The sequence below is a fragment of the Ilyonectria robusta genome (genome assembly GCF_021365365.1).
Source record: "Ilyonectria robusta strain PMI_751 chromosome Unknown BGZ61scaffold_10, whole genome shotgun sequence".
Lineage (NCBI taxonomy): Eukaryota > Fungi > Ascomycota > Sordariomycetes > Hypocreales > Nectriaceae > Ilyonectria > Ilyonectria robusta.
In genome coordinates this window covers 1030221-1056744 of record NW_025764444.1, presented here as the reverse complement: position 1 = coordinate 1056744, position 26524 = coordinate 1030221, and the positions used below count along the sequence as shown (strand labels likewise).

Below are 26524 nucleotides of genomic sequence, written 5' to 3'. Positions count from 1 at the left end.
CCCAAGGCATCTCTTTCTACCTCAACACTTCCGCTGTTGCTTACCATGCATGTTATCGTTACTGGTGCCACGGGCTTCATCGGCAGCGCCGTAATCCGAGAATGTGTTAGGAATGATGAAATTATGCATGTGTTCGCCCTCACAAGGAAGCCGCTTCCAGAAGAAGTTGCAAGGCATGAGAAGGTTTCGGTCATAATCCACCAGGATTTTCCCAGCTATCCTCAGAACATCCCGGACCAGCTTCAGGGATGCGAGGCTTGTATTTGGCGTGCTTGAATTTCGACCTACTCCGAACATATATTGACCATGGGTTCAGGACCATCGGTGGCCGCGCACCTCAGTTTCCTGACATTGAGACATATCGAAAGGTTCAGGTCGATTACACTCTAGCTGCCGCAAATGCCTTCGCCGAATCCCTAGCTTCCAAACTCCCGGAAGACAAAAGGCTCCGTTTCGTTTTCTGTAGTGGAAAATACGCCGAGTGCGACCAAGACAAGCCGCTGGCCTTCTTAGCTGACACCAGACATATGAAAGTATGGTGTCCAAAAGATGTTGTGAATCGATTCTAATCATTGACCTAGGGTCAAGTCGAGCAAAAATTACGTGAACTTGCAGATGATAAGAAGAATCGAATTGAAGTCTGGTGCGCGCGACCAAGTGGTGTTCTCCCTCCTGGCGCAGGTGTGCTCAGCAGACTAGCTGGGAAGCTTTACAACGGCATCTCAGCACAACAGCTATCAAAGGCGTTGGTTCAAATTTCGGTTCACGGATATGAAAAACAGGTCATTGAGTCTCATGAATTATTGCAAATGTAATCGGTTTTTTTTTTTAATCGCGTTCCCAGTCCTGCTCTTTGTGGGTGACCCCATCAAGACTGCGCACCTTCAATTATTAGTGACGTGATGGATCTTGACTCGAATATGCCGGTGGACACTCCTACATAAATCCCGCGGGCTAAACTGCACAAACATCCCAAGGGACAAGTATCTTTCTCCTAGTTAAAGGGAGGGGAAAATCCCAAGATGAATAAAAATATCGTAAACGTGATATTGCTGTTGACACTCATATTTCACCTAGATGTTGGATGGTTCTAGGGTAGCCATAGAGCCGATGGGACCCGGAACTTACGAGCGTCGGGGTTCTAACGGCCGACCGCCGACGTCACCCAGAAATCTCCAGAAATCATCCGAGGCCAAAGCTGCATCCGTCTCTCCACCAAACAGCCCGAGCAACGGGCCCAATTGACGATGAACGCCGCGCCCCGAATTGCGCGAAGCTCCCTGCGGCCTGGCTCGTCGCCATGGTCCTGCTTCTTTTGCCAGAATGCGCGCCCGCGCCTGCAGCAGCCCCGCGTCAACCTCAGCCGAAAGGCCTCGAACCAGGCGCCTAGGAACAGCCAACCTCCAAAGCAATACCCATCGATGGACGAGATCCGAGCGCATTACGGCCGCAAGAACCGATCAGTAGCGTATGAGCACTGGAGGTCCTCTAGGAACCATGCCTGACACCGTTTAGGTACTACACTCTTAGCACGATTCTCGGATTCGTCGCCCTCACCTACGGCTCGGTCCCGCTCTATAAGATGGTATGAGCTGTTTACCTGGAACTCTCGGCTTCCGACCTAACATGTTGAAAGATCTGTCAAACCACTGGTTGGGGTGGTCAGCCTGTGCGAGCCCACGGCGGCCCCGGCGGCAACGACGACATCGACATCGCGACCCGGGTTGTGCCTGTCAAGGACGCGAAACGTATCAAAGTGACATTCAACGCCTCCGTCTCCGACGTCCTCCCCTGGAAGTTCACCCCCCAGCAACGGGAGGTGCGCGTGCTCCCCGGCGAGACCGCATTGGCCTTTTACACGGCGACGAACACAAGCGATACGGACATCATTGGCGTGGCGACGTACAGCGTGACGCCCGCCCAGTGTGCTCCTTACTTCAGCAAGATCCAGTGCTTTTGCTTCGAGGAGCAGCGCCTGAATGCGGGAGAGACTGTCGATATGCCCGTCTTCTTCTACCTGGACCCCGACCTGTTGAACGATTTGAACATGAAGGGCGTGGAAACAGTGACGTTGAGCTACACCTTCTTCAGTGAGTCCTTCTGAGCTGTGACGGGGACAATGGGCCTTGCTAACAATAAACAGAAGCGAGGTATGATAACAACGGACGATTCCAGAGACCGGCTTCGCTACTATAGTCGGCCGAACTGAAAGAAGTGATGTGTACGATACGCCCTCCTCTTTATCATATGTATTTCACGCTAGAAGCCTCAATTGGCAAAATAGAATATCCTTGGATATCCATGAAGAAACCTACTGCTTGCGAAGCCGCCTGTGGTCACTTGATGTCACAGGGTTGCTGACTCTTGGGATCTTTACCCGCTGACTGTGGAGCTTCACTGCAATTTTAGCCGCTGGAGGAGAGCCGAGATGTTCCACTTTTCCATCCTGACCTGGCCTAGCGGCCCCAGTCATGTAAGTTCTTCCGAAGCGGGGCTAATTACTCGTGGAGCTCTCAAATTCTGACGGCTTATTCATCCCAGCCCCCTGGGTCTCAGCTTGTGGTACCTACGTAGGGTACGAAATCACGTGCGGATCCACCGCGCACAGCTTCGTGTAAATTTCACCCACAACCTCTCCTTCTCCGAAACTTTCTGTCTGTCAACCCGCCTCATCACCCAACGCCCAACGCCGAAGAACAGTTTTCGTCGCCAAACAACCGCCGAAATGGTCAAGGTCAACCCCCGTGAGTCTCCCTCCTGAGAGCGCCATCGATTCGATATGCGCCCGCCCGTTGCCTCGTCGCATTGGCGCTGACCGCTTCCTGCAGAGGTTTCGTCTTCCCGACGCAAGAGCCGTGCCGCTCACTTCAAGGCTCCCTCTGACCGTCGCCGTGTCATCATGAGCGCCCCTCTCTCCAAGGAGCTCCGTGAGAAGTACAACGTGAGTTGCCCTGCGCTCCCAGAGAAAAATTCTCTCCCTGCGACAATTTACTGACTGAATCAAAACAGGTCCGCAGCATCCCCATCCGCAAGGACGACGAGGTCACCATTGTCCGCGGCACCAACAAGGGCCGTGAGGGCAAGGTCACCTCCGTGTATCGTCTCAAGTACGTTATCCACGTCGAGCGTATCACCCGCGACAAGGCCTCCGGCCAGTCCGTCCCTCTGGGCCTCCACCCCTCCAACGTCGTCATCACCAAGCTCAAGCTTGACAAGGACCGTGAGGACATCCTGGCCCGCTCCAAGGTTGGCCGTGAGCTCCGCGCCAACAACAAGGTCACCGCTTAAGCGTTGACTATTGGACACAATTAAACAAAACGACAAACCTCCCCGAGGACGAATTCTTTCTACGCACACCATGGGCAAAAGTTGATGAGGAATGGGCACATACTCCGGCGTTTTTGCGATACCATCGTCCTTTTCGGCGCGGTACGGTTCTACAGCAGGGTAGATGAATTGAGAATTCACCGGTTCTCAATGGCCATTTCACTCAGTGGGTGAAGTGTTCCATGGGAGGTTTATCCCGAAGTCTTGCCTGCTCTACGAGTCTCATCGTGATCTTCCGACGGCTCGTGTCCAACACGTTGCCGCTCGTCTGCATCGTAGGCTTCCACTGATCAACCTCAAGACTACCAACCGGTATCGTCTTCGTAGACTTTCTGCAATATCACCGCACTTCATGTGCTTCTTCAAAGGTAGGTCTGTAGACATCATCCACCGCTAGGATATCTCCGCGTCAACCACTTAGATCCATGGTTTTCGAGGTATACGACTGGCGAAGAGCAAACCCTGTAGGTTCAGAACTATCATGATGGACCTACTCTCGCCCGAAGATTTTCTCCGAGTTCCCAATGAGGCTGGAAATTTGATGGTGAGGAACATAGCATAACTTGATCGCCGAGCAGTTTGACAGATGTAGAATTGTCAATCCTGTAACGCGCATCTGTTGTCTGTTGCTAGTCACGGTGCCTGCAGCTCGCTGGTGGTACTTCCTGGTCAAAGACGATGGAGCATCGTGTCACATCAAACGAGAACAGATTATAGCAAGGTGTGGTGTATTAAGCTAGAGTTATGTAAGAGCAAAGCATGATTCTATCCGTACTAGAGGCTCAATAGTCATTAACATCGTGTTCCGTCCCCCAAATCGCAACTGGTCTCCGTCCATGTCCATCCACTGAGAATGGTTTATGAACTTAAGATGCGGTGCATCAAGATAACCTTTCCGCGACGTCTGTCCGTGTCCGTTATTACCGTAAAACATTTTGTACTCTAACAATTGTGAGGCCTCGAGCGCCTGAAATCCGATCTTTATTCCGATGTCGGTGTGGCGCAGATGACGATGCTGGCCTGGCTTTCTAGGCTTCAGTGCAAGCAAAACATTGTTCGTTGAGGTGATGATGCGCGAAAAGAAGAATGCAGTCAAACGCGTAACCGCATGCGAAAGTACACATGCAAGTCTTAAGTCTAACAGTCAAACGAAATGCTCATCGAGGAGCATTTGAATGCGTTGCTAGCTGCTGGTGATGATGAAGTCGTCGACTCTCAACGAGAGTCCATGTTGCGAAAGCCCTTGCCTTGGCGGCTGACACCACGGCGCGAGTCATCAAGTCGGCGATCAACCGGGGGACGGTTCTCAGATCGTCTCTCTGTGGCAGATCTTGGGTTGTTTGTCTCAGTAGCCTTGGCAAAATGGCCTCGAGAAGTCGGTGTTGTGTTCGCAATGGCAGGTGTAAGAGAGGCAGCGGCGTGTCCAGCATAGTTGGGAATCACACCCTGTGCCGTCGTCGGAGACACCTTTCCTGGAGCGACATTGGCACTCGTTTTACCCTTCTTCAGCATGGAGTTCAAAATCGTGTTTCCGCTTTTGCGCGGCTTGGACCTGGCAGGTGTTAGGATCAATCTCCAAGAGCTGACGCATGCATGACATACCCATTCGGCACCATTCCTTGACGCCCCTGAAAGATCAAAGCTTCTTCACTATCCTCGCTACTGTCATTAGGCGACGACTTGCACTCGGGGCTGTCCTTGCAACTGTCCTCAGAGCACTCCAACGAGGGCGGCGAGGAATCGTGAGTGACAACGCCAGGCTGACAAAACTCGCGATACACTTCGCTCACCTGAGTAGCACAAGAGAAGGGGCGAGGAATGTCGGCGCCATAGTTGCTCATCATAGAGTGATCTTGTGGCGGAAGTGATTCGGACTGCGTCACATCACCAAGTCGGTTGCGGATGTTTGCCATGCCTGACGGGGCCATGCCTTCGAACGGATCATTGTGCACGGGCTGCTTCAACTCATCACCCAAAAGATCGCTATCCAAGTCTGCCGCACTGGTAGGAGAGGCTGATTCGATAGACGAATCCGAGGAGCTTCCTTTGTTAGGCGATGGAGGGTAGAAGTCCTTGCCGTCAAACTTAGGAAGTCCCTTCTGGAGACTGCGAGGAGTCTTGCCCCAGTACATGTGACGAGCACGACGTTCATCCTTTGTCAGTTTGCGACCATAAACGTAGTCAGACTCACTGGCGTCCTCGGGTCTCATCCCATGCGGCAATCTTCCAACAAGATAAGGGCCACCCAAATCGATTACAGAGCGAGAGTTTTTGAAGAAAGACCGCCAACCAGAGCCACCTCTTGGTACGAGATGGTCATTGACAAGGATGTCTTCACCATCAGGGCTGGAAGCGGTGGACTGGGGGGCATGGATAGCAGTTGCCAGAGTCGAAGTGCTTGGTGCTCGAGGCTGAAATGGCGGGGCCAAGGCGGCGGTGATGGGGAGACTAGACGCTTTTTTGGCAATCTCCTTGTCACGAATAGCCAGCTCAGCTTTGACCTTGGCAGATTGGAAGGCCGACACCGATTTTGCCGAGTTGAGGACTGGAGTAGCTCGAGTTGGAGCTCTCTCTCGGGCATTCTTCGCGGATCGGGCGGATTCCTGTTGAGCAGATTGGTGCATGTCAGATCCAGCATCGCTCTTGTTAACCTCCTTGGACGAGGTGGAGTGAACATCGTCGTTTTGGACATTTGTCTTGGGGTAGTGGGTTAACTCGTATGCCAGCTGGTTCTCGAGGTTCCTCTCAAATTGCTCGATTTGACCGCGAACCATCTGTGCCTGCTCCTCTGTGCCCTTCTCGTCAATCTGATGCTTGTTGTACTGGAGTTGATCCTCAAAGTATCTCATGGACACCCGAAGACTCTCAATCTGTTTCTTGGTGATTTCGCTGGGGCGAATCGAGGAGATTGGTGGGGTCTGTGAATGAACCATGCCAGGTCCAGCTGCAGTAGGCGGTACAAACTGGGGTTGAACGGGTTGGCTGGGCTGGTTAGACTTGACTCCAGCATATTGGACCATGGGGTTGGCTCCACCGTGGACAGTGGGATTGGCTCCGTTGTCTCCATTTTGGATCATGGGGTTGAACCCATTCTGGACCGTGGGGTTGGGTCCATTTCGCTCAGGGGGCATAATCATCTGACCGGGCATCTGCGCAGTCTGGAAGCCCTGAGGCGGCATCACGTTGTACTGGTAGAAGGGGTGGCCATTTGGCATCATCCACTGACCGTTGAAGTAGAATGGGCGGGAAGGGTCAAACTGCTCGGGGGGCGAGACCAAAAGGGGCTTCTCCTTGTCCGAAGTACTGCCTTCGCTCTGCTTGTCGCTCCGCTTATCACTCCGAGAAGAAACGTTGGACTGGTTCATCATAGGCTTCGAGGGCTGGAAATGATTGAAAGTAGGAGGAGGCATGGCGTAGCCACCGGCCATGTTGTAGCCCATAGGAACCGGCACGATTGGGTATGGTACCGGTCCAGGGGCCATTCCAGGATGAATGTTTGGAGCAATTCCATTCATCATGGGAGGGAATGTGCCATATTGAGGCTGCTGGATTTGATACGGGGGAATCCCTGACTGAGCGATGTTTGTGGAATGACTTCCAGCTACATCTCCCGAGTTGCGTTCTCGAGCCCACTTTGTGGTTGGCGACTGCGATCCACGGTTGTTGGGAACGATGCGGCCACCAGCAGTGACACGCACATGAGTTGGGGAGACAACGGCCTTGTAAAATCTCTGGAAGCCCTCCGCCTTCTGAGCTGCGAGACCTGGCGGTGCAGAGATGGGGTGTGTCTCGGTGTGCTCAGAGTCGGATCGTCCAACGTACTTCCACTCCGAGTCTGTGCCGTCGAGCTGGGGAGCAGCGGGACGAACAGCGACGACTTGACGTCTAGAATCGCTATATTCTTTCTCTTTCTGGGGCTCCTCTTTGATGAGAGGAAGCGGTCGGCCCGAAGGGACAGGAACGCGAACCACGCCAACTGCATGCTGTGTTAATTTGGCTGATCGTGTGAAGGGATTGAGAAAGAGAATACGTACCGAGTTCCGAGTCGGACTGGACCTTGGCCCGAAGGTTGTCTGCAACCTTGCGATCGAGAGGTACGCATCTCATGCGCAAAAGCTCACGAGCGGTATAGACCCTCGACTCCATCTCGATTTCTATGAAGGCAAAGAACCAGAACGTATGGTGTCTAGCTTCAGAGTGCCAGCCAAACAAGGTGGGATACTTGCCTTTGTGACCCGGCTGTGGTAGATGACTTCGAACGAACTGTAGAAGAGGCTTCACCTGTGTCCAAAGACTGCCGTCATTAGCGATATTCTGCGCATCAAGTTGCGAGTACAAAAAAGCGGGCAGTTCATTGTCCCCCGAAACATGCGGGAGCGGGTCATCGTTGTCAAAGACGACCATATCGCACCGATTATTGTATTTCAGGGTGTACCTGATACAATACAATACCGGACCTGATAGGCTCGAGTCGTTCAACTGAGAATACTTGAGCCAGCGCAGAAGTAGTCTGGCTTTACGCCCCGGCGTCTTTCTCCCCATTTTGGAAACCGAACCAGGCACCGAAGAAATCCTAGAAGAGTCGCGCGGTGTCCAAAATCACGGGGATCCAAGACGAGGACTTTGGAGGCAAACCAGAAAGATTGGAAGTGACGCAGTGTTTTGCTCAGGTTTTGACAAAGGTGTGCAATGGAGAGTCGAGAAACGAAGGAGTTCCAGGATAGAGAAAAAGGGATAAAGTGTGTGGGAAAAAATGCAAAGCCGCACATGTTTGAAATGAAGCAGTATGCGCTCGGCACTCAGTCCGAGGAGTGGATTGTGAAGCAGAGGTGACGCAGAAGTGAGAGGAGAGTCAAGACTTACCCAAAACGCGCTGGTTGGTAGCAGCCAGCAACTGGTAGGGATACAGGATTTCCCTTTCCGGGTGGCCAACAGATTTTCCAGCGACAGCGGGTATGCGGTTACTGGTAGCGGCACTGGCAGTTGGCGCCAGTGAAGAAAAAGGCGTGTAGGACAAGGTGCAGGCCGTTGCAGATGGCGATGGCCAAGACAAAGAGCAGTGCGGTCGCAGGCAGAAGAGAAGAAGACGGAGAAAAAGAAGAAGAAGAAAGGGATGAGGTTGCGAAGCCTGGTGAGGCGGGTCAGTGAGTATTAGTACGTACGTGCCTGAGGAACGTCCTCGAGGAAGGAGCGCCCCTGGGCCCCTCGGGAGCTGGTGGACGGGCAGACAACAACGGGGGGAAGCTGCCCGGCTGTGCCGTAGCTATAGCAACCACGAGAGCCTGGCGGGAGAGCGTCAGCGGCGATCAAGTGATGGTAAGAGAAAGGTGAGAGAGAAAGAGGTTTCTGGTGATGCGGTTCCACGTGTGGAAGAATAAAAGAAGGAGTGGTGAGGGACGAGTGCGTGCACTCCAAGGGGGAGACAGCGGCCGCGACTGCAGGCTTTTGTCTCTTGATTTGGAGTAGTAAAGAAGACGATAGTGGTGAAGAAAAGAAGGGGAAGGGCCCCAACGATCCTGAAAGTTCCTTTATGCAAGGCAGAACGGTTGAGTGGTGCGATCGTGATCGCGTTTTCGGTGTTGTTGGTAGGGTTTTTTTTGTGAATAGCCTCACGGAACGGCGAGTTTTTATAACCACAACACGCTAGACGCGTTTCTCGCATGACCTGCATATTGCTTCATGCACCTACAAGGTATATCGACATGCGGTCTGCTGTTGTGGCCGTGACGGACCGCCGCATCGTTGACGGATCGTGAGCCGCATTACGACTAAGCAAGCGGAGCTGGGCCAGCGAGGGGCCTGAGGTTCATGGAAGGAGATTTCTGGGGAGGCTGAAGTCATTGGCCTGTACCATGGCCAAATACTGCAGATTTCGGCGTCTTCATCTTCTAGACATAATCACTTAATGATGTCCATATCTACAGTATCCCCGGACGCTCTCATCCGGGACGTGGTGCGGTCTCCCAGTTCTGGGTATCCGTCATCTCCACCACTCTCACCAAGAGTTCGTGGGCTATGCTCGAAATTAATTGCTTCAATATTGCCATATGAAAGAATCACGAACTCTAGTTGTTCTGTTTCATCATCCATGCCCTCGTCGTCGATCCCATATGAAATGACAGTATTCCCACGCCAAACAGTGATCTCATTGACGCCCAGTCATCAACAAGACGGGAAACATAAAGCGATTGTAGTATTGAATGCATTGATGTTGAGATATCGGCGCTGTTGTGGTGGTGGACGGATATAAAGAGTGTGTTGGGCTGACTTCGGTTTCCATCCTGTGTTTGCCATGGAGGGAACATGCATATTATCCCGCTGCGCTTGTCAAAAAACCTGGTTCAAAGGCCATCGTTGCTCGTATTAAACACCAACAAGTGTAGTACTTGTTTTGGAGAATGAGTTGGATAAATCGTCGCGCCCTTGCGACGTTGGCGTCCCTGAATACTAGACGGGTTTGGATTCGTGGAACGGGTTGACTTGGTTTCAGGGGGATTTTGTTTGGTCCACAGGAATTTCACCCAGTCAATGTCAAGGAAACGACTTCTAGGTGTTAGATTAGATACTAGATGCCATCCAGTTTGTTTTACGACTGACGAAATCCAGTTGACTCTCTACGTCAGATAAACGGGCGATGAAGACTATCCTAAAATTCGTTCAAGGAAAACGCCGGCTTCTAGTTCTAACAACAACCGAGGCTCAAGAAGCGGTCAACATGTCATCGGCTTACGGGTTTCGTCGGAAGAATCATGCCAGGGGCTTGATTGACATGATGCTACTGCCAACACACACCTTGAAGTTACGAGTTTCACGACGTCGGCTTGGTGGATTTACAGCATTACTGCAGATGACGACGGCGATACGGCATGCCCCAAACCTCAATGGCTCAGGTGTTCTTGTCTCCTTTCTCCCCCTCTCCGTCAAGGCCGAAGCACCACGGCTTCTGACCGAGCTCTCGTTGTACGTTGGATGGAGGAAGTGCGGGATGAGAGCCTGGACTGCTGCACCTCTGGCTCGATGCCGATTTGTCTGCCTCCAGCCCCTTGTAAATCGGTCGATGATTGACGCACCGGCGCGGCGAGTTGTGATCCCCCCGGGTCGGACCGGGACTTTTAACATCTCGGTCAGAGTCCACCAAACGGCTTCATACCACAACGCCATGCCTCACGCTTCCTGTCGCAAGCCCATTGGCGGTGGTTGCCTCTGCAACAAGACCGCGCAGGCAGTGCATAGAACTCTGCATGGAAAACAGAGTCCTGTGTGTCAGCGGCGTCACGACAGCAATGGGACAAAAGCAAACACCAGTCACTCCCAAACGCAGACGGCAGATCATTGGTCCTCAACGTGCCGAGCGTGCAGGAAGCCGGGGGAGCTGTCAAAGAAAAAAAGGTTCCCGCCGGGATGTTTTACGTCGAGGGCTCTGTTTGGTGTCGGTGTGTGTGGGGGACAGCAAAAGGGTGGAGAGGGGCGAGCTTGGGAACTGTCTGGGGAAGTGCCAGCTACGAGAAACACGAATATCCACGATGCGCGGCCAGCTGCGCCAATGCCTGTAGTTTGAAGAATATGCCCCTGTCGGCCACAGAGATGCGTGCCAGGCTGGAGAGGGTGGCCGGGCCGAGATCCAGTTGGCCTTAGGAGGGTACTGCCGATGCAGGGCTGGCCGATGGGCTTGTGACGATCAAAAAGGACCCAGGAGACAGGAGAGACTGAGAGGCCTGGAGGCGTTGAGCCATTTCCCGCCAACAGGTTAAATCCATCTATGAAGGTAGATGCAGGGTCACGCGCAGACAAGTGACAATTGACGTCGGGTGTGGTTTGAATACCAAGTCCAAAGGACAAGACGCCGTTTGCGCGGTGTTGCTCTTGAATATGTCCGTCTGTTGCCCGTCTGTCGACCCAACACAAACCAGCGTTGTTGCTTAATTGACAATCGCATGTCGCTAGTCCAGACTACCTCGGGTTTGGGCTTGCGATTGCTCAATCGTGGATCGACTCGTGAATGGAGAATCGCGAGCAAGTGGGCTGGCCAGTAGTCCCAATGGCGAGATGGATGATACGTGCGCTGATGTGGGAGCCTCGGCTCTTTCGAGTTGGGGAACCCGCTCACAGCCACGGCTCCTCGTCTTGTCTCCTCCTCGATTGCGCGGTTTATCTCAGCTTGCAGGATGGCTCGTTTGTCAGTCTGCTTTTCCCTCGGCCGAGTTGCATGTTTCCCCCACATCTTGGTTCCGTGTTAGGTGATGCAAGGCAGTGAGGGAGTGGGCGAGGCGAACCAGATGCCACCCCTCCGTCATCTCGTCCCCCATCCCACCAGGCACCACCACCCACAAGGGCCACAAGGGCACACCATCAACACCCCCATGGCGCTTGGCCCCTTGGCTTTAATAATTCAATGCCGCAGCTTTTACGATGCCGGCTTTGGCTACATGCGGGGCGCTACTCAGTCTCTCTCTACTCTGAATTGCCGGCGACCCGGCTGCGTGAGACTCGCGCATCTGCAACCATGAAGAACCTGGGAACAGAAGCCCACCCACCACACAAACTCGCCCCGCTCCGTGGTGGCAGTGGCACACTTTACCCCGCCATCACGGGATCGGCCAACGGGCAAGCCGCCTTGCGCAACAGCCGCCTGACACTTTCACGGGCCGGAAACCTGGGCCATGGGAGGCGTCCTGCGGCTTGCTCGGCGCTGCGGAGGCTAAACGGCCGGTTACGTAGCGACGTCGGTGTGGATTCTCCGTTCCTAGGACACTGGACACAATGACACGTCCCGAACAAACGACTACTAAAGATCGTTGACCCGCCCTTGATCGCCTTCTGTTCCATTCTAGCTCCCATCGCCATCCCTCCCAGGAAGCTCCAGCCTCAAGCTCCCTCGGCATCTCGAAGCTCCACCCACCACCGCTTCCGGCAGTCATTCATACAAGACCGTCCACCACCCCATCCCACTGCAATTCCAATCCACCGCCTCCCGTGACAGCTTCACTCATCTTGTCCCGTAGATTTATTGATACCCCATATCTTGTATGCTCCCAATCCGAGACTATTCCTACCGAACTCAACTCACACCCCGCAGCATCTTGATAGCCTCATCCGTCTACCTACGTCGATCCACAATGGCTCCTCTCGTCCCACATTGGCACCGTCCCTCGCACCCCGACATCCAAGAAGTCGTCGAGAACCCTGCAGAGTTCACCACCAAGAGCATCTCCCGCGTCGCTCTCCCTGCCTTCTCCGTCTTCGCCAAGTTCGACTTTCCTCCCTGCACCCCGGCCTCGGAGCCCACCTACGCTACCGTTCAGACCGGCCGCGATACCCACCTCAACCTCAACAGCGATCTGTTGTACATCAACCACTCCTGCGAGCCCTCTCTCGTTAGTTAACCCTGAAGCTGGACTGCGATGGATTTTCCTCAACCGAAATACCTATCCCCTGTGTTAGTAGGAGAGCGCTAACACATGCCATTGCTATTCTTAGCACTTTGATGTGGGCAACCTCAATATCTTGGTCGGACCCAAGGGTCTGAAGGTTGGCGACGAGCTCACCGTCAGTGCCCCCCCATTCCTCCTTCAATTATACACCAAATCTCTAATTTTCTTGCAGTTCTTCTACCCCTCTACAGAGTGGTCCATGGCCCAGCCCTTTGACTGCCTGTGCAACACCCCGACCTGCCGCGGTCGCATTGCCGGAGCCCGCGATATGACCGACACCCAGCTCGACGGAACCTGGCTCAACGGGCACATCATCCAGCTGCGTGCCGAGCAGCGCCGTGCATCCGATCCGACTGCAGCCGCCCTTGAAGACGCCGTCAGCCTCGCTGAGAAGGTCCTCGAGGCAGCCCGCCTCGCTCTACGCACTTACACTGGCGTCCCTAGTGCCAATGGCAATGGTATCTTCAACGGTAAGGTCGCCAACGGCGGGCTAAGCAAGTCGCCTTCTGCGCAGCACCGCGACGTCTCCTCGAGAGCTCTTGGTGGTGAGATGGGTGGTGATACTATCCGTGTCTGAGCTGGGGGGAGGGGATAGGGCCTTTGGCGACTTGATGGTGGTGGCTGAGAAATGTTGCTGTCGTCGAGGACCCAAGGCCCTGGAACACATTTTCAATTCCGTAGTAGGAGATTTCAGGTTCTTAGATTGGTGAAATATTATGCTGTTTTGAAGTCGAGACTGAATCCCAGTAGTTCCTCATCATTAAATCTAGCTAATCGTACAACACATGCAACTGCAACCCAAAACATTACAAAGCCATCATTGCCCCATGTACAAAAATCCCAAACACCGCGGAAGTTTTCCCTTTATAACACATAATCGTACAGCCTTTTGATATCGCCCGCTTAAGAGGGCTTCTCTTTCGTGTCTCGCCAGCGACTCCAACGACTGCGACCCTTGTCTGAGCCAGCACCGCCGACATACTTGGCTTCCTCCTTCTCCCATTCCGCACGCTCCATGAGGCGGCGCGCTAGGTAGGCCCGCGTGAACTTCCACGCTTCTGTGTCGGCCAAGTTCCACGCCTCGAGGGATGATCGTAGTTTCGTCTCTCGTGTCACCTGGTTGAGATTTACGATCCTTTTGGCCTGCTTGAGCAGAGACTTTTCTTTGGCCTCTGTCTCCTCGGGGGTAAGGAGGGCTGACGATTCTACCGGCTCCACGTATTCCTCGGGGACTCGATCCGCCTTGTCGTCTGCCTTGACAGCTAGTGCTTCTCGCTTTACGTTGTATGACGCATCCTTTGCTGTCTCCTCTTTGGGCTTCTTTTCCATAGGCTTCTCTTCCTTAGGGTTCGCCTCTTTTGGGCCTTCCACAGCGTTCTTATTGTCAGGATGTGGGATGGCGAATCCAAAGTGCCAATCCAGATCCATGGACATTTCCGCCTCGGCAGTCATCCAAAGCGCACTGGCGGAGGCATACTCATCGACAACAGCCTGCTTAAATCGCATGACGCGGAGATATCCGGAGACACGGGAGCCCAATAGTTCTCGAGTCAGAGCCTCTAACCATGGGTCACGGGAAGACTTGCGAACTATCCAGGAGACGTCAATGCTGTCCTGGAGGTGGTCAAGAGAGGCTACGGTCCAGGGATGAGGCACTGTTCCGAGAGAGAACGTGCAACTGCTGTTCCGGTACTGGGAAGGAGTGCTGATCTTCATCGAGGCCGAGCCAGCAGTGCAGTGCTTGCATCTGTAAATATTGGGAGGGCACGAGAATAGAACGGGGTTCTGGGGACAGTGGCCGAGGGCATTGGCCAGCTTGAAGGCGGGTTCAACCATGAATGTGGTATGGTTAGGCAACGGTTGCAGCACTTCGATGCCGTCAGGGAAACGGCTCTGCCAAACCATGTGCAGATGGGCATTGACGAGTTTGTGGAGAGAGGCAAGGCCCTCCGCTCTGCTTTTTGCGAAATTCTCTGCCACCTCAGGATATCCCTTCTTGATGGCCGCGGGTGTGTAGTATGCCAGTGAGGTCGGGGTCTTGTCAATGTCGAATGCCTCCTTTCCTACAATCTCGATGACGCTCTTGGCAGTCGTTAAACTGGAAGAATCCAACAACGCTCGCAAAATTTGGTTGACTTCCACATCATTGCCAGCCAAAAGTCCGCTATCGAGGCCTTTCCACCTGGTTAGGGTGGGATAGTCGCCCTTTCGCAGGTAGTTCAGTAGCGAGTCATCGCCGGCGGCCATTGGGAACAGGGTATAATTCGCCAACAGGCCTGCACCCATTGACTCCCAAGCAAACCATCTCATTAAATCGGCCTTCAGGTCTGGGTCGACATCCAACCTCTGTAGCTCGTTATATTTCGGGTTGACGATAGCCTCGGAGGCCGAGAGAATGACAGGCCGGAAGCCATGCGCCCACCAAGCGCGCCGCCATGTCCGCAGTAGGTCACTCTCGGCATCCTTCTCTTCTCTGGTCTTCTTAATTGTAGAATCGTAGTAGCAGTATATGATTGCCCGTTCTCGAAGCGGGGGAAGGAGGGCTTTATCCTCGTCGAGGGTGATGGAGCTGGAGAAAGGCACCGAGAGCCATTTCCAGTCGGCCCACCATGACGTGCCCTTGTAGGTATCCTGCTTCTGGTGCGGGGGCGCATGTGCCGGCTGGCGGAATGGGTTCAAAATACTGTTGGAGAGGGTGTCGCTAATATCGGTAACAGTGTACTTGGAGTCATGCTTCGAGGCCGTGACGTCCGTGGGGTGGGTGGGAAGGACATGTTGCGGCGGGCTCAAGACGAAGAAAGCGAAGGCGAAGAGGCCGAGGCCGAATATTAGATACGTCAGGCGGCGAGAGGCAAACCGACGGGGTCGGCTGAAGAGGGTATTTGTCGCTGGCATAATTTTCGCGGGAGACGGAGACGAAACGGGAGTGAACAAGTGTCGGGCGTGGACAGGACTCCAGCGAGGGGCATTGACAGAGGGTGTGTCAGGAAGGACGGAGCATCACCAGCTGTGATGGTGGCTTCAAGAGAAAGTCATGCAAAGGCGTCTAGACGAGCATTGTAGAAGGAAATGAGGGATTGAGAGATAAGGCACATCTGTCCATGGCAATTGTTGAGCGTGTGTGCCGCAAGTTGAGGTTGCAAACACGGTCGCGCTCCCGCCGACATGGCGTTGATCTTTCTTCTGCTAATTTACGTGGGGCGATGGGCGCCTCTAGGTAGGGAGGGAGTGAGTGAGTGAGACGAGACGGACGGAAGCCGCGCGTTGCCTAGGCGGTCTAGACTGATTGTGTAACCAATGGCGAAGAAACTAGAAGCAAACTATCAAGCGGCTAAACAGATCAAACGAAGACGGTAATCTACGTGAATCGTGGGGGTTTGCTTGACAAGGGGTGGTCGTTTGCCATGTAGTGCTTGCTACTCTCCTTCGCAGTAGCACCCTGGCCTTTGCAACCACCACCAACACGCCGCTTGGAGCTTGATAAGGCAGTCCTCAGCCGTGACGTAACTTAGGTAGTGGGTGGAGTGGACCGGGAGGCTCTTGGCTTCAGGGGCGCACGCCCTGGAGAGGCCCCCAACAGCACCTGCGCACCAGAGCTTGGGCCAATGCAGTGGGCCCTGACAGCCGAAACAGGCACAGCGCTCTCCGGGGCAGGTAAGTTAGGTACTTTAGGTTCCGTCGCCACTAGCAAATAGGGCTGGACTAGGTACCGTGGGAGGCGTGAACTGGGGACTTGCAGCTTGCTCGTTTCGGCTCTGGCGACGGATGGATGGACGGGAGGGAGAAGCATGCTGTTTCTAGGACTGATTCTGGTTCTAATTCCTATTTGCTTTTTTTCTCACCGTGTTGCCCACTTCGTTCAAACTTTTCAATCGCAAACGCCATGTCATTGGGTGAAGCCGCCGGGACGGTGAGAGTGCAGGCAGCCACGCCAGCCTTGTTTGTGACCCCGCGATCTTGCCATTGCTACTGTGCACGTTGGACTCGGCCACAAAACCACCTTGTGCGTACAAACAAACTTGACATTTGCACCAACCAGGCTGGCGCTGGCAGAGGTAAAACAAGGCGGCACCCCAACGGCCCAACTTGCGTCCTTCACCGTCACTTGCTAGGACGCCGACCGCCCGACTTCTCTCCCTCCCACCACGTCCTTCCAGTCCTCTGATGGTCGACTTCAGCAGTAGCCTTTTTGGCAAACCCTCGTCGACAACCCTTTCGACCGACCCTTTTGGCATCTTCCCTTGACGGGAGCTTCCTGACCTGATCACCGCCTTGAAGGAACTTTCTTCTTTCTTACTCTTTCGTATCTACACAACTGTGCCAGTACCCTCGATTCTCCCTGGATCCCTCCCTCCAGTCACCGTTCACGCACCGTTCACGCCCTCACGCCCACACGCCCACCTCCACGAGGCAAAGTCACCTTTTGTTCAGGTTCATGGGATTTATTGGAACACTCCGATCCCCACACACACCAAGGGCTGATCTCTTGCGGAGCACCACGGGTCGACGTCAGTGTGGTGATATCCTGTGTCGGTGAGCTGCATCGGCTGCCGTGCCCTCAGTCATGGGCCTCAAGCAGTTCAACCTCGACATCAAGGCCGCGGCGTCCACTCCTTGCGATGGAGTCTCAAAGATACGCAGAGGAGATTCCGATGGAGAGATCGTCTTCACCTACGCCCCCCGAGATCTAGCACCCATCGAGATCCAGGCTCTTGCCACAGGTGCGTCCCTGCCCTCCTGGCAAGTTGTGATCACGCTAACAGGCTGTAGATGTTGACTCCTACCCTCGGTCATCTAGGTTCATCGTATTCACCTCTTCAGAACATGTGGGAAAGGATTTGGTTACCTTGCTGGAAGACCTCGCCATCAACGCAGTGGGGAAGAGCGTTCTTCAGGTCATCCAGTTCATTTCGACGAGACTGACGGCCAAGTTGGAAGCTGCCACCACCGGGGCTTTAGAGACATACGATTCCATGGACGAAGAAGATAATGCCGACAACTCCGAAAACGACTCCGGCTTTGATGCAGATGACTTTTCGGGCTCCGAGGATGAGTATCAGATGGAGCTTGATCCGCTGCCGCCTAGAAGACTGGCATCAAGTCTGCGTATCAGCCGAGACCGTGAGGCTCTGAAGCGCTTCAAGCGAGATTTGCGACAAGCAAATTCCGTCGGCTTCTTTGTTTCTCTTCTGGGCATGAACATGAATGACCAAGCATCGGGAATTTTTTCCCTTGCTATTCGCGTCTCGAAACTCGACATCCCAGACGAGGCCCTGGAAGCATGGGACCTCAAGAAATCGGAACACATCGTCTTTCTTGTGAGAATTCCGATGGGATATCCATCCATCTCAGAATTCCTTGAACTCCCCTCAGACCAGTCAACAGTTGAGTTTCGGGTTGGCAAGTGTGCTAGTCCCCGACCCTCCATGTTCTCTGCTAGAGCGGCTTTTGATAACAAAGAATATGAAAGAGGAAGAGACTATGAGGAAGACGCTGTGGGGCTCAGCCAAGAAAGTGGTGGCGACACCTTTATGCCGCTATGCATGTCAGGTTCACTGGATTCGCTTCTCAATCGGGAGTTTCTGGGTCTTCTCCTGGCCAGGCGACGCCAGGGAATATCTTGGGACCAAGCCCAAACTCTCAAATTCAATTTGAGTAGAGGTGATCATCGTCGAAATGGTTCCCAAGGGCTGGAAGATACACAAGAAGCTAGTACTCAAGACGAAGAATCCCTGGAGAATGCGCCTGATGTCCAGTTGCTCCAACACGACTATGCCATGGACGAACAAGAACATCTCAACATTCCCCTCGTGGCCATGCAGTTTGGTCTCCAAAGACTAGTGCGATGCATCAAATACTGCATGGTATGCCATCAAATGATGCATGGAGCCTTTGAAGCCGTCAAGCCATACGTCTGCAACAACCCACTTTGCTTATACCAGTATCTAGCACTGGGCCTTGGGCATAGCATTGAGCACGAAATCATCAACAACCCCTATGTTGTCGACCTTCTCATCAGTTTCTTCTATTCTTCCGTTCAAGGAGGTCACATTCGCGAATTTCCTACCGGGCTGGATCTGAAATGCGTCTACACAGGAGGCTTACGAGATCCAACGAAGAATCTCAGCGTCGATGTTTGTTTCAGGAACAAAACGATCAGATTTGGCAGCACCGATTACATTTCTTACAGAACCATCAATGAGGGAAAATTCGTCCTTCTCGTTGTTAGGGACGTCGACCCCGTTCCGTCGTTGTCTATCATGTCTGGAGGTATGTGGGACTGACCCGACTTCCTCCATTGTTGAACCCCATTTCCACAGAGCCAACCTGACAAACTAACTTATATCAATAGGCCTTGAACGACACATCTGTGTAATCGAATCCGTTACAGGCGAGACTTGTACATTTCGGATTGTAAAATCGATGACAGAACCCCTCAATATCGCACCTCAGCCAGCTACAGAAAAGAGGAATCAAGCAACACATCCTAGCGAGGGATGGATGAATGTCTTACTCTTTCAGTACGACATGGCCATTGACGATCTTGAACTTTCAGAACGCAACCTTTGCTTAATGTTCATGACACTTGCAATTCCACCAGTTTTGGAGATGAGACGGTACTTGATGGAACGACCTGGCCGTTTGCTGTCATCTTGGAGGCGTATGGATACGTCAACATTGGCCTTGCTAAACTGGATTGTCGCTTCAAACCGATCATTCATCGTCCAGGATGCCCCCGTTCCCAATCCACCGAGAGCGGAAGACGTATCCTCGACAACGCTCGATACAGACCCACCATCATCCGATGAGGATGGTGTTGTTTCCGATGGCCACAGTAATAGGGTCAAGGGTATGGACACATCCTGGATGCAGTTTCGTTTCGCTCAAGGTGCGCCCGAGAAGGAACAGAAGTTCATTCAGGCGCTAGAACAGCAGAAGTGCGACGATGATGGGAAATCGAGTTTCCCAAGTCTGTTCGCTTGGCATGGCAGCCCATTGAGCAACTGGCACAGCATAATCCGGAGCGGTCTCGATTTTGTAAACAGTATCCACGGTCGTGCTTTCGGGAATGGTGTCTATTTGAGCGACGATTTTGGGGTGAGCAGCGGATACTCAGGAGGTTGTATCGGTCCTTTGCGCCCGGTAAGCACAGCGGGACAGTCCATTCTTTGCTTGCCTCACTAACAATTTTATCAATAGGGTTCCAACTGGCCAAACTCCGTGCTGGGAATATCTGCCGCAATAAGCATCTGCGAAATTATCAACGAGCCCACCAAATTCATCTCGTCCGCTCCACACTTCGTCGTCGACAAAGTCGAGTGGATTCAATGTCGGTATCTCTTCGTGCGTGTGTGCCCTCATGATGCAGCACTCGCAAAGCCTTTCCCAAAGCCCTTGACAAACGACTCCCCTGGGTATCTTGTACAAGACCCTATTCGCAAATTGAAGGGACCCACCAAACTCGCTATCGAGATTCCCTTGTCAGCAATTCCGGCTAGGCGTCGGCAAACGCCGATCGACAATGTGTCTCAAATCGAGCGTAGCATAGTCCCACTATCTGAAGGCGGTTTAGATATCGACGCTGATGAGGACATGAAGGATGATATCCATAATCTCTTGGATTCTGAAGACGACGATCACGATGATTTAACGGTGCGACAACGACGGCGCTCATCTGAAGACTCAGGCATGGGGGTGTCACGGCCATTCAAGCTGACAACGGCCATGCAGGAATCCAAAAACGGCGACGTCGTTGACACCGATTCCCCCTCGGAAGACGAGAGCAGGACATCCTTCCAGCCAGGCACCCTGGATCTCGACTCGCTACCGAGAGTTCCCGAGCCGACTTGGGCATCCTCATCCCCCGCCGCCCTTCGGAGTCTTAACCGAGAGATCAAGGAACTTCAGCGGATCCAGACTAACAGCGACCTCCGCACCCTTGGCTGGTACATCGACTTCGACAAGCTCTCCAATCTGTTCCACTGGATTGTCGAGATGCATAGTTTCGACAGCAGCCTCCCGCTTGCCAAGGACATGGAGCGCGCCGGCTGCTCCAGCGTCGTCCTTGAGTTCCGCTTCGGCGCCTCCTTTCCCCTGTCCCCGCCCTTTGTCCGCGTCGTCCGTCCCCGATTTCTCCCCTTTGCGAACGGCGGCGGCGGTCACGTCACTGCTGGCGGTGCTATTTGCTCAGAGCTTCTCACTAACTCGGGCTGGTCCCCTGCCCTCTCACTCGAGAAGGTCTTCCTTGAGGTCCGTATGAACCTCTGCAGCATGGACCCTCCGGCGCGTCTCGAAACGAATCGATCCTACGGGAACAGCGACTACGGCATCGGGGAAGCCTTAGAAGCCTTCCGCCGTGCGGCAGCTGGGCATGGCTGGCAGCTCCCCACGGACTTCAACATGATGGCTACGTCGGTGTAAGCGAGCACAGTACGAACACTGCCCTGTACCTACCCCACGGATAGGAACCGATGCGACCACTTCTCCCCGCGGGTTCATATCACCAACCCTGTACGCTTTAATCGGCAGATGTCTTTTGTTTGTTTGTCCTTGCTTTTACTCACACTCTGCAACGGACATGGCGTTGGATTTGGTACATCCCAGGAACAAGATAAGATCGGGCGGGAATCAGATGAGTATCATCCCATTGATAAGGGAATGTATCTAGACTGAGCTGGGATGCCGATAGCAAGAGAAATCCCCCATAGAGATAGTGCTTGTACATTCCTATCCGCAATGAATGAATGGAATGATCAATGAACCATGACACACCGTGCACCGAGATAACCGCAGCCCTCTCAATTTCCCTCTCTCAGCACAAGGGCAGCATCACAGGAGACAGCGACAAGTATTCTGTTCATAATGTTTTTGTTATTTTCATTATACATCAGCGTTGCCATTTGCGTGGCTAGCTGGATCAGGCCCGGGATGTTCACAAAAAGGCAAACATGCGCCCCGCAGCGAAACCCGGCCATGACTCCTGTCTAGTTTTTGTCCAAAGTCTACGATCGATTTTACTTCTATGGGTGTAGATTTGCGATATGATGAGGCTCGAGAGGGAGTTTTTTCTTTCGTCCATCGCATCTTCCTCCCCTAACAAGGGGAGCGAAGTGTACATGGCCTCCTCTGAGATTTGTTTGTGTAGCAAGAAAAGAACCAAGAAATGACAGACGGGGAGATGGGGCAGGGAATGGATGACATAGTGCAGCAGAGCAGAAATCAGTAAGACCCGTCCTCCGATCCGCACTGCCACCGTTTCCACCAAATCCCTTCCTTCCAAAGTCTGCTCGCACACGAGCGCGGGCGCACGATGCCAGGTATCTTGTCAGGATACAATCTTGGGGGGAGGGGGAGGAAATATCGAAAAAAGATGCCTGCAAATCAAGGCGTGGCAGATGAGATACATGCAACATGATACGAGGAGTTCCCGGACAAACTCCAAAACAAAACGACCCAGATCAGAGATCAGAGAAATGCAGTGCCAGACGACGGGCTGTTGAGCGTCGCGACGTGAGGTGGAAGGGTGGAGAGCCCTGTGGGAGGGCCTGGAGGGGGGCCTGGAGGGGGGCCTGGAGGGGGGCCTGGAGGGAACAAGGATGTCGACAGGACTCGATGCCGACTCCCCCATGCGGAAAGAAAACGCCGTGGTGTGCTGCGGAGGTATAGGTGGTTGGTGATTGTCACGAGGTGGTTTCGGTGTGTGGAGCTCAGTTGTGCTGGAAGAGCACGCTGATGGACTCGCCGTGGTGGACTCGGCGGATAGCCTCGGCAAAGACCGGAGATATGTCAATCACCTCCAGCTTCGGGCATAGTCGGCGGTGCTCAGATTGCGGCACGGAGTTGGTGACGAGAATCTTGTCAATGCTCGAGGCATTGATGCGAGCAATGGCGTCGCCGCTAAAGACACCGTGGGTGAGGAGGGCGTAAACCTTGAGAGCGCCCTCTTTTTTCAACAGCTTGGCGGCGCGGGTGATGGTGTTGGCCGTGTCGACGATGTCATCGACAAGGATGCAGACGCGGTTTGCAACGTCGCCAACAAGCATCATACTGGCGTTGCGCTGCTCGGTGAACCGAGTGGGACGGCGTTCCTGAGGGTATCACATGAGTTTTGGACGGGAGGGGGATTTTGAGAAAGAATTGAATTACCTTGTGAATAAGCGCAAAGTCCATGTTGAGGCTGTCGGCGATGAGTGTGGCGCGCTTCGCGCCTCCGGCATCGGGGGAGACGACAACGGCGTCCCGGTACCCGGGAAGGCTCGTCTGGATGTAATTTTGGATCAACGCTTTGCCGTACAGGTTGTCGACGGGGATGTCGAAGAAGCCCTGGTATTGGGGGTCGTGGAGGTCCATGGTGATGATGTGATCGGCGCCGGCGCAAGTTAGCAGGTCGGCGACGAGGGTGCCAGCCTGCGCAACCCACTGCTTGTAGCCGGGCTTGGACTGCTGGAAGGCGTTGACGTTGTGAGGGTTCTCGTAGTCGTGAGTGGTGTAGCTCCTCAGTGAGGAAATTGAGCTCTCAGCGTGGTGGCCGCGGGCGGAGCTATTGCTGGAGATGGTATCAGAACGGCGGGGGGCTGCGAAGTGGTCATGGCCGTTGCCATTAGTGTTGCCGTTTGTTGTAGCGCCATTGGTGGCTTCATTGGCGAGGGAGGTCTTTGTGAGCTTCTCGGTGAGGTTGTTAACCCCATTGGTCAAACCGGCGGACCTGGGAACACCGGGACGGGGTGTAGCTGGGACGCTCTCGAACGTGTAGTCCTTTTTCGAAGAGCCCGAAGACTGAGTTAGAGGAGCGCCGGACTTGTTGTAGGGCCAGTCGGGTTGCCTAGAGTAGGGGAAGAGGGGCACGACGGCGGTGACGCGCTTGGCAGAGCCGGTCTTGCAGGCGGAGATCATGATGCAGAGATCAATGAGGTTGTCGTTGACATTGCCGGAGCCGGACTGGATGATGTAGACATCCTTGCCTCGGACGGAGTCCTTGATCTCGCAGCGGCTTTCGCCGCCGGAGAATTTTGAGAGGATGCGGTTGCTAGGAGGGATGCAGAGGATGTTGCAAATGCTCTCGGTCAGTTGGGGGTGGGAGTTGCCGCCCAGGATGACAATGTTGCGCACCATGATGGTGAGGGCGGGTTGGCGATGTCGAGCTGGACAAGTTTGGGTTGTCGTCGGCTTTGCAGAACAGCCAGAAGAATTTGAGGTCAACCGTTGGCGGCGGACGGAAACGGAGCGGGAGTTGGAGGGGCGGAATCGGAGGGGCGCTGGGCGATGACGAGGGAGACAGCAACGAGAGGCGAGGAAGGAGCAGTGGAGGTGATGGCGTGAGGAGGAGGCAGGGGCAAGCTCGAGGTCGGATGGAGAAGGTGAGGGGACAGCAAAGGCAGTGACGACTGGCAGGAGCAACCCGAGAAGGGATTGAGCCGAATCGAGTTCGAGTCGAGAACGAGCCGAAGTTCAAGACGAAACGAGGCGAGGCGAGGGTTTTGCGAGGCGAAACCCGGCGACGACTTTTTTTTTTTTTCAATGGCCCGCCGGGGTTAGACTGGACGTGTCTTGGTTGGAGGAACGCCGGAAGTACAGTACCTACAGCGCGGCCGACAGTACGGGACTATACAGGCTGTACAGGCCAGTCCAGGCCAGTGCCGGGACTGCACAGTGTACGAACGAACCGACGCTGCTGCTGCCTCGACTCAGGACCGGGGACAGTTGGCCTGGAGCCCACCAGCCTGAGAAGGAGTGGGGGGTTTGGTGGAGGGAGGCTTGTCTTGGCCGCGAGGTGGAGGCGGGATTGGAAATCTGCCTGCGCGCGTGCGTGCGTTGGCGTTGGCGTCGGCGGCTGCTGCGTCGTGCGCGCACCGAGATTGGTGAGTTGCTTCTGGGATGAATGCTCCACGAGGAGCAGGGGACAGGTGAACAAGTACCTGCTACGCACTGTCTCGCACAGCTGTACTGGATGTAGGCAGGTCGCACTCCCTGTAGAGGTTGCAACGTCGTTGCAACGTGCTGAATCCGCAAACGTCAGAGGCTCGGCGAGGCTCTCTCTTTTATTTATTGTCTGCAGCCAAGCGAGGGCGACGCCGGAGGACAAGAGGGTGGTATTGTATGGTATGAGTAACAAAGAGTCAGAGGGAGTCGCCGGGTAGGACCCAACCGCAGCAATAACCAGCACGCACAACAAGCAGGTGACAGGATGGCGAGACAAAGGGAGTAAGGCAATAAGAAGAGGGGATGATTAAGTGGAGATGGAAGATGGCCGAGTAAGTTATCCCAGGTCCATTCTTTTCTCTTCCGGGGTGGTTTGGTGTGATCGAGAGGCAAAAGTAAGAGTGACGACAATAATCTGAGTGAAGCCGAGAGGAGAACCTAGTTAAGAGGAGCCATCTTTTGAGTTAGGTTCAGCAGAAGTGGGAGCAATGTGAGGAACAATGGTGGAGGAACCAGCCTGGATGATGCGCAACCGCAGCCGTAGTGTGTATTGAAGTGGTGGTGAATAGAGGTGAGGTGAAGTGAACCGGTGGAAATCACGGTGGCGGTACAGTGGGGTGCACAAGACCCTGATCTAGAGTATTGTACTGGGATGCACCGCTAACCTACATTAGGCTATAATATACTGCCATTTCTAAGGGTAGGGTTAGGAACAAACAGTATGAATATCTTGACAAAGATAATAAAAGACTCAAGAGACAAAGGATTGATAGTTTATTTATATTTTTATTGGATTAAATACAGCTATTCTTCTTCTATTCTACTGTTTGAATAGAGCATGAGTAAAGCGACAAAGTGAGCAAGCTGTATGAAGCAAGCGAGCCATGCAGTACATCATTTTGGATCAGGACTTTATGCTTCCCACCGTACCGCTACCGTGGATGGCCCGTACCAGTCAGGTACACACACCAACCAGCCGGCGCCGACCCACGCTTGCAGTTTGGCACCTGGTGCAAGACACGCGCGAAAGTCTAGGTTTGTCCTGAATGAGTCAAGTCTCACTCTGCGCCGGGCCACAGACACGGCAGAGAGGGGAAAGGAAGGGGAAGAAAAGGAAAGAAAAAAAAAAAACCTTCGATGGGCGGCGGTTTGACATTGGCAAAGCCGGGCCACCGGTACCCGGAGAGAGGGATCTCCATTCTCCAAAACTCGACCTGGTTGCAGTCAGTGCCTGTGCGAACGCGTTCGTCCGGATACTTACGAGGTACTTGCGGACATAAGTTATCCCCCGCCCCCGCCAACGGAAGCGGTCATGTCCTGGCCCGTCCTGTCCCGTTGCGGCCATTCCCCATTACTCACGCGAGACCACGAGATGCAACTGAGAGATATACTTAACCACCAGGCGAACGGATAAACAATTGCTTAGGGGCGGTTGCATCACGTCAAACCCCCCTTGTCATGCCCAGCTCGCCCCCAACCTGCAGGCGACGGCATCTCAGGGCCGTCGCCCACACCACCACACCACGCATCGACACGGGGACGCGGAGTAACGCAGCAAACGCAGTGACGCAGCAGCACGGCAACGCACTGTAGAGGAACTGTGCACAACCCCGGTGCGCGTACCCGCCATGTACCCCGAGTAGGTACCTGAAAGGTCCGGCGGACGTGGTGGGGCTTGGAGAGGGGAGGAGGCTTGAGGAGGAGGCTTGAGGGGCAAGGGGAGCTGGAGGGGGCCCTCTGGAAACCTTCCATCGTTAGTGGACAATCGCTGGGCAAGTCAACTGACAGTGCTTCGCAGCGGGTGGTCCGCGGAGCTCCAGCCACTCACAGCGAAGGCTTTTATTTTT

At 54.0% G+C, this 26524-nt stretch overlaps 8 protein-coding genes across 8 annotated transcripts; 5 read left to right on the top strand and 3 right to left on the bottom strand.

Moving 5' to 3' along the window:
* Positions 1-45: 45 nt before the first annotated feature.
* On the top strand, positions 46-850 carry BGZ61DRAFT_506352 (uncharacterized protein; the record flags this gene model as incomplete). The annotated part of the gene is made up of 3 exons (XM_046251864.1): positions 46-266; positions 317-533; positions 582-850. 3 exons carry the CDS (start codon positions 46-48, stop codon positions 813-815), a joined length of 672 nt encoding a protein of 223 aa, XP_046104360.1. The 3' UTR covers positions 816-850.
* A 343-nt stretch (positions 851-1193) lies between these two features.
* BGZ61DRAFT_452413 (cytochrome c oxidase assembly protein CtaG/Cox11-domain-containing protein) lies at positions 1194-2316 on the top strand. The gene is made up of 4 exons (XM_046245952.1): positions 1194-1468; positions 1516-1585; positions 1637-2090; positions 2144-2316. The coding sequence occupies exons 1-4, from the start codon at positions 1248-1250 to the stop codon at positions 2194-2196; spliced, it is 798 nt and encodes a 265-aa protein (XP_046104359.1). The 5' UTR covers positions 1194-1247; the 3' UTR covers positions 2197-2316.
* Positions 2317-2725: 409 nt separating this feature from the next.
* On the top strand, positions 2726-3288 carry BGZ61DRAFT_494146 (translation protein SH3-like domain-containing protein; the record flags this gene model as incomplete). Its single annotated transcript, XM_046250744.1, has 3 exons — positions 2726-2744; positions 2829-2941; positions 3010-3288. 3 exons carry the CDS (start codon positions 2726-2728, stop codon positions 3286-3288), a joined length of 411 nt encoding a protein of 136 aa, XP_046104358.1.
* Positions 3289-4159: 871 nt separating this feature from the next.
* Positions 4160-6282, bottom strand: BGZ61DRAFT_452410 (uncharacterized protein). The gene is made up of 2 exons (XM_046245951.1): positions 4930-6282; positions 4160-4879 (listed from the first exon to the last, which is right to left on the bottom strand). The coding sequence occupies exons 1-2, from the start codon at positions 6258-6260 to the stop codon at positions 4543-4545; spliced, it is 1668 nt and encodes a 555-aa protein (XP_046104357.1). The 5' UTR covers positions 6261-6282; the 3' UTR covers positions 4160-4542.
* Positions 6283-11863: 5581 nt separating this feature from the next.
* BGZ61DRAFT_452408 (putative galactose-proton symport) lies at positions 11864-13499 on the top strand. The gene is made up of 3 exons (XM_046245950.1): positions 11864-12701; positions 12805-12873; positions 12931-13499. Exons 1-3 carry the CDS (start codon positions 12354-12356, stop codon positions 13333-13335), a joined length of 822 nt encoding a protein of 273 aa, XP_046104356.1. The 5' UTR covers positions 11864-12353; the 3' UTR covers positions 13336-13499.
* Position 13500: 1 nt separating this feature from the next.
* BGZ61DRAFT_452404 (uncharacterized protein) lies at positions 13501-15227 on the bottom strand. Its single transcript, XM_046245949.1, has one exon. The coding sequence runs from the start codon at positions 15066-15068 to the stop codon at positions 13662-13664; it is 1407 nt and encodes a 468-aa protein (XP_046104355.1). The 5' UTR covers positions 15069-15227; the 3' UTR covers positions 13501-13661.
* Positions 15228-17046: 1819 nt separating this feature from the next.
* On the top strand, positions 17047-21553 carry BGZ61DRAFT_588618 (uncharacterized protein). Its single transcript, XM_046256535.1, has 5 exons — positions 17047-17479; positions 17529-19028; positions 19111-19901; positions 19959-20411; positions 20490-21553. Exons 1-5 carry the CDS (start codon positions 17323-17325, stop codon positions 21177-21179), a joined length of 3591 nt encoding a protein of 1196 aa, XP_046104354.1. The 5' UTR covers positions 17047-17322; the 3' UTR covers positions 21180-21553.
* A 912-nt stretch (positions 21554-22465) lies between these two features.
* Positions 22466-23870, bottom strand: BGZ61DRAFT_352845 (phosphoribosyltransferase-like protein; the record flags this gene model as incomplete). Its single annotated transcript, XM_046240457.1, has 2 exons — positions 22466-22846; positions 22905-23870. The coding sequence occupies 2 exons, from the start codon at positions 23868-23870 to the stop codon at positions 22466-22468; spliced, it is 1347 nt and encodes a 448-aa protein (XP_046104353.1).
* Between the last annotated feature and the right edge of the window lie 2654 nt (positions 23871-26524).

Coding starts and splice junctions, on each gene's coding strand:
- BGZ61DRAFT_452413 (XM_046245952.1), top strand. CDS start 1,248: ATGAACGCCGCGCCCCGAATTGCGCGAAGCTCCCTGCGGCCTGGCTCG. Junction 1,586..1,636: donor CGGTCCCGCTCTATAAGATG/GTATGAGCTGTT, acceptor ACATGTTGAAAG/ATCTGTCAAACCACTGGTTG. Junction 2,091..2,143: donor GTTGAGCTACACCTTCTTCA/GTGAGTCCTTCT, acceptor AACAATAAACAG/AAGCGAGGTATGATAACAAC.
- BGZ61DRAFT_452410 (XM_046245951.1), bottom strand. CDS start 6,260: ATGGTTCATTCACAGACCCCACCAATCTCCTCGATTCGCCCCAGCGAA. Junction 4,880..4,929: donor CAAGGAATGGTGCCGAATGG/GTATGTCATGCA, acceptor AACACCTGCCAG/GTCCAAGCCGCGCAAAAGCG.
- BGZ61DRAFT_452408 (XM_046245950.1), top strand. CDS start 12,354: ATGCTCCCAATCCGAGACTATTCCTACCGAACTCAACTCACACCCCGC. Junction 12,702..12,804: donor ACTCCTGCGAGCCCTCTCTC/GTTAGTTAACCC, acceptor TGCTATTCTTAG/CACTTTGATGTGGGCAACCT. Junction 12,874..12,930: donor AGGTTGGCGACGAGCTCACC/GTCAGTGCCCCC, acceptor ATTTTCTTGCAG/TTCTTCTACCCCTCTACAGA.
- BGZ61DRAFT_452404 (XM_046245949.1), bottom strand. CDS start 15,068: ATGAGATGGTTTGCTTGGGAGTCAATGGGTGCAGGCCTGTTGGCGAAT.
- BGZ61DRAFT_588618 (XM_046256535.1), top strand. CDS start 17,323: ATGGGCCTCAAGCAGTTCAACCTCGACATCAAGGCCGCGGCGTCCACT. Junction 17,480..17,528: donor GATCCAGGCTCTTGCCACAG/GTGCGTCCCTGC, acceptor AACAGGCTGTAG/ATGTTGACTCCTACCCTCGG. Junction 19,902..19,958: donor GTATCGGTCCTTTGCGCCCG/GTAAGCACAGCG, acceptor TTTTATCAATAG/GGTTCCAACTGGCCAAACTC.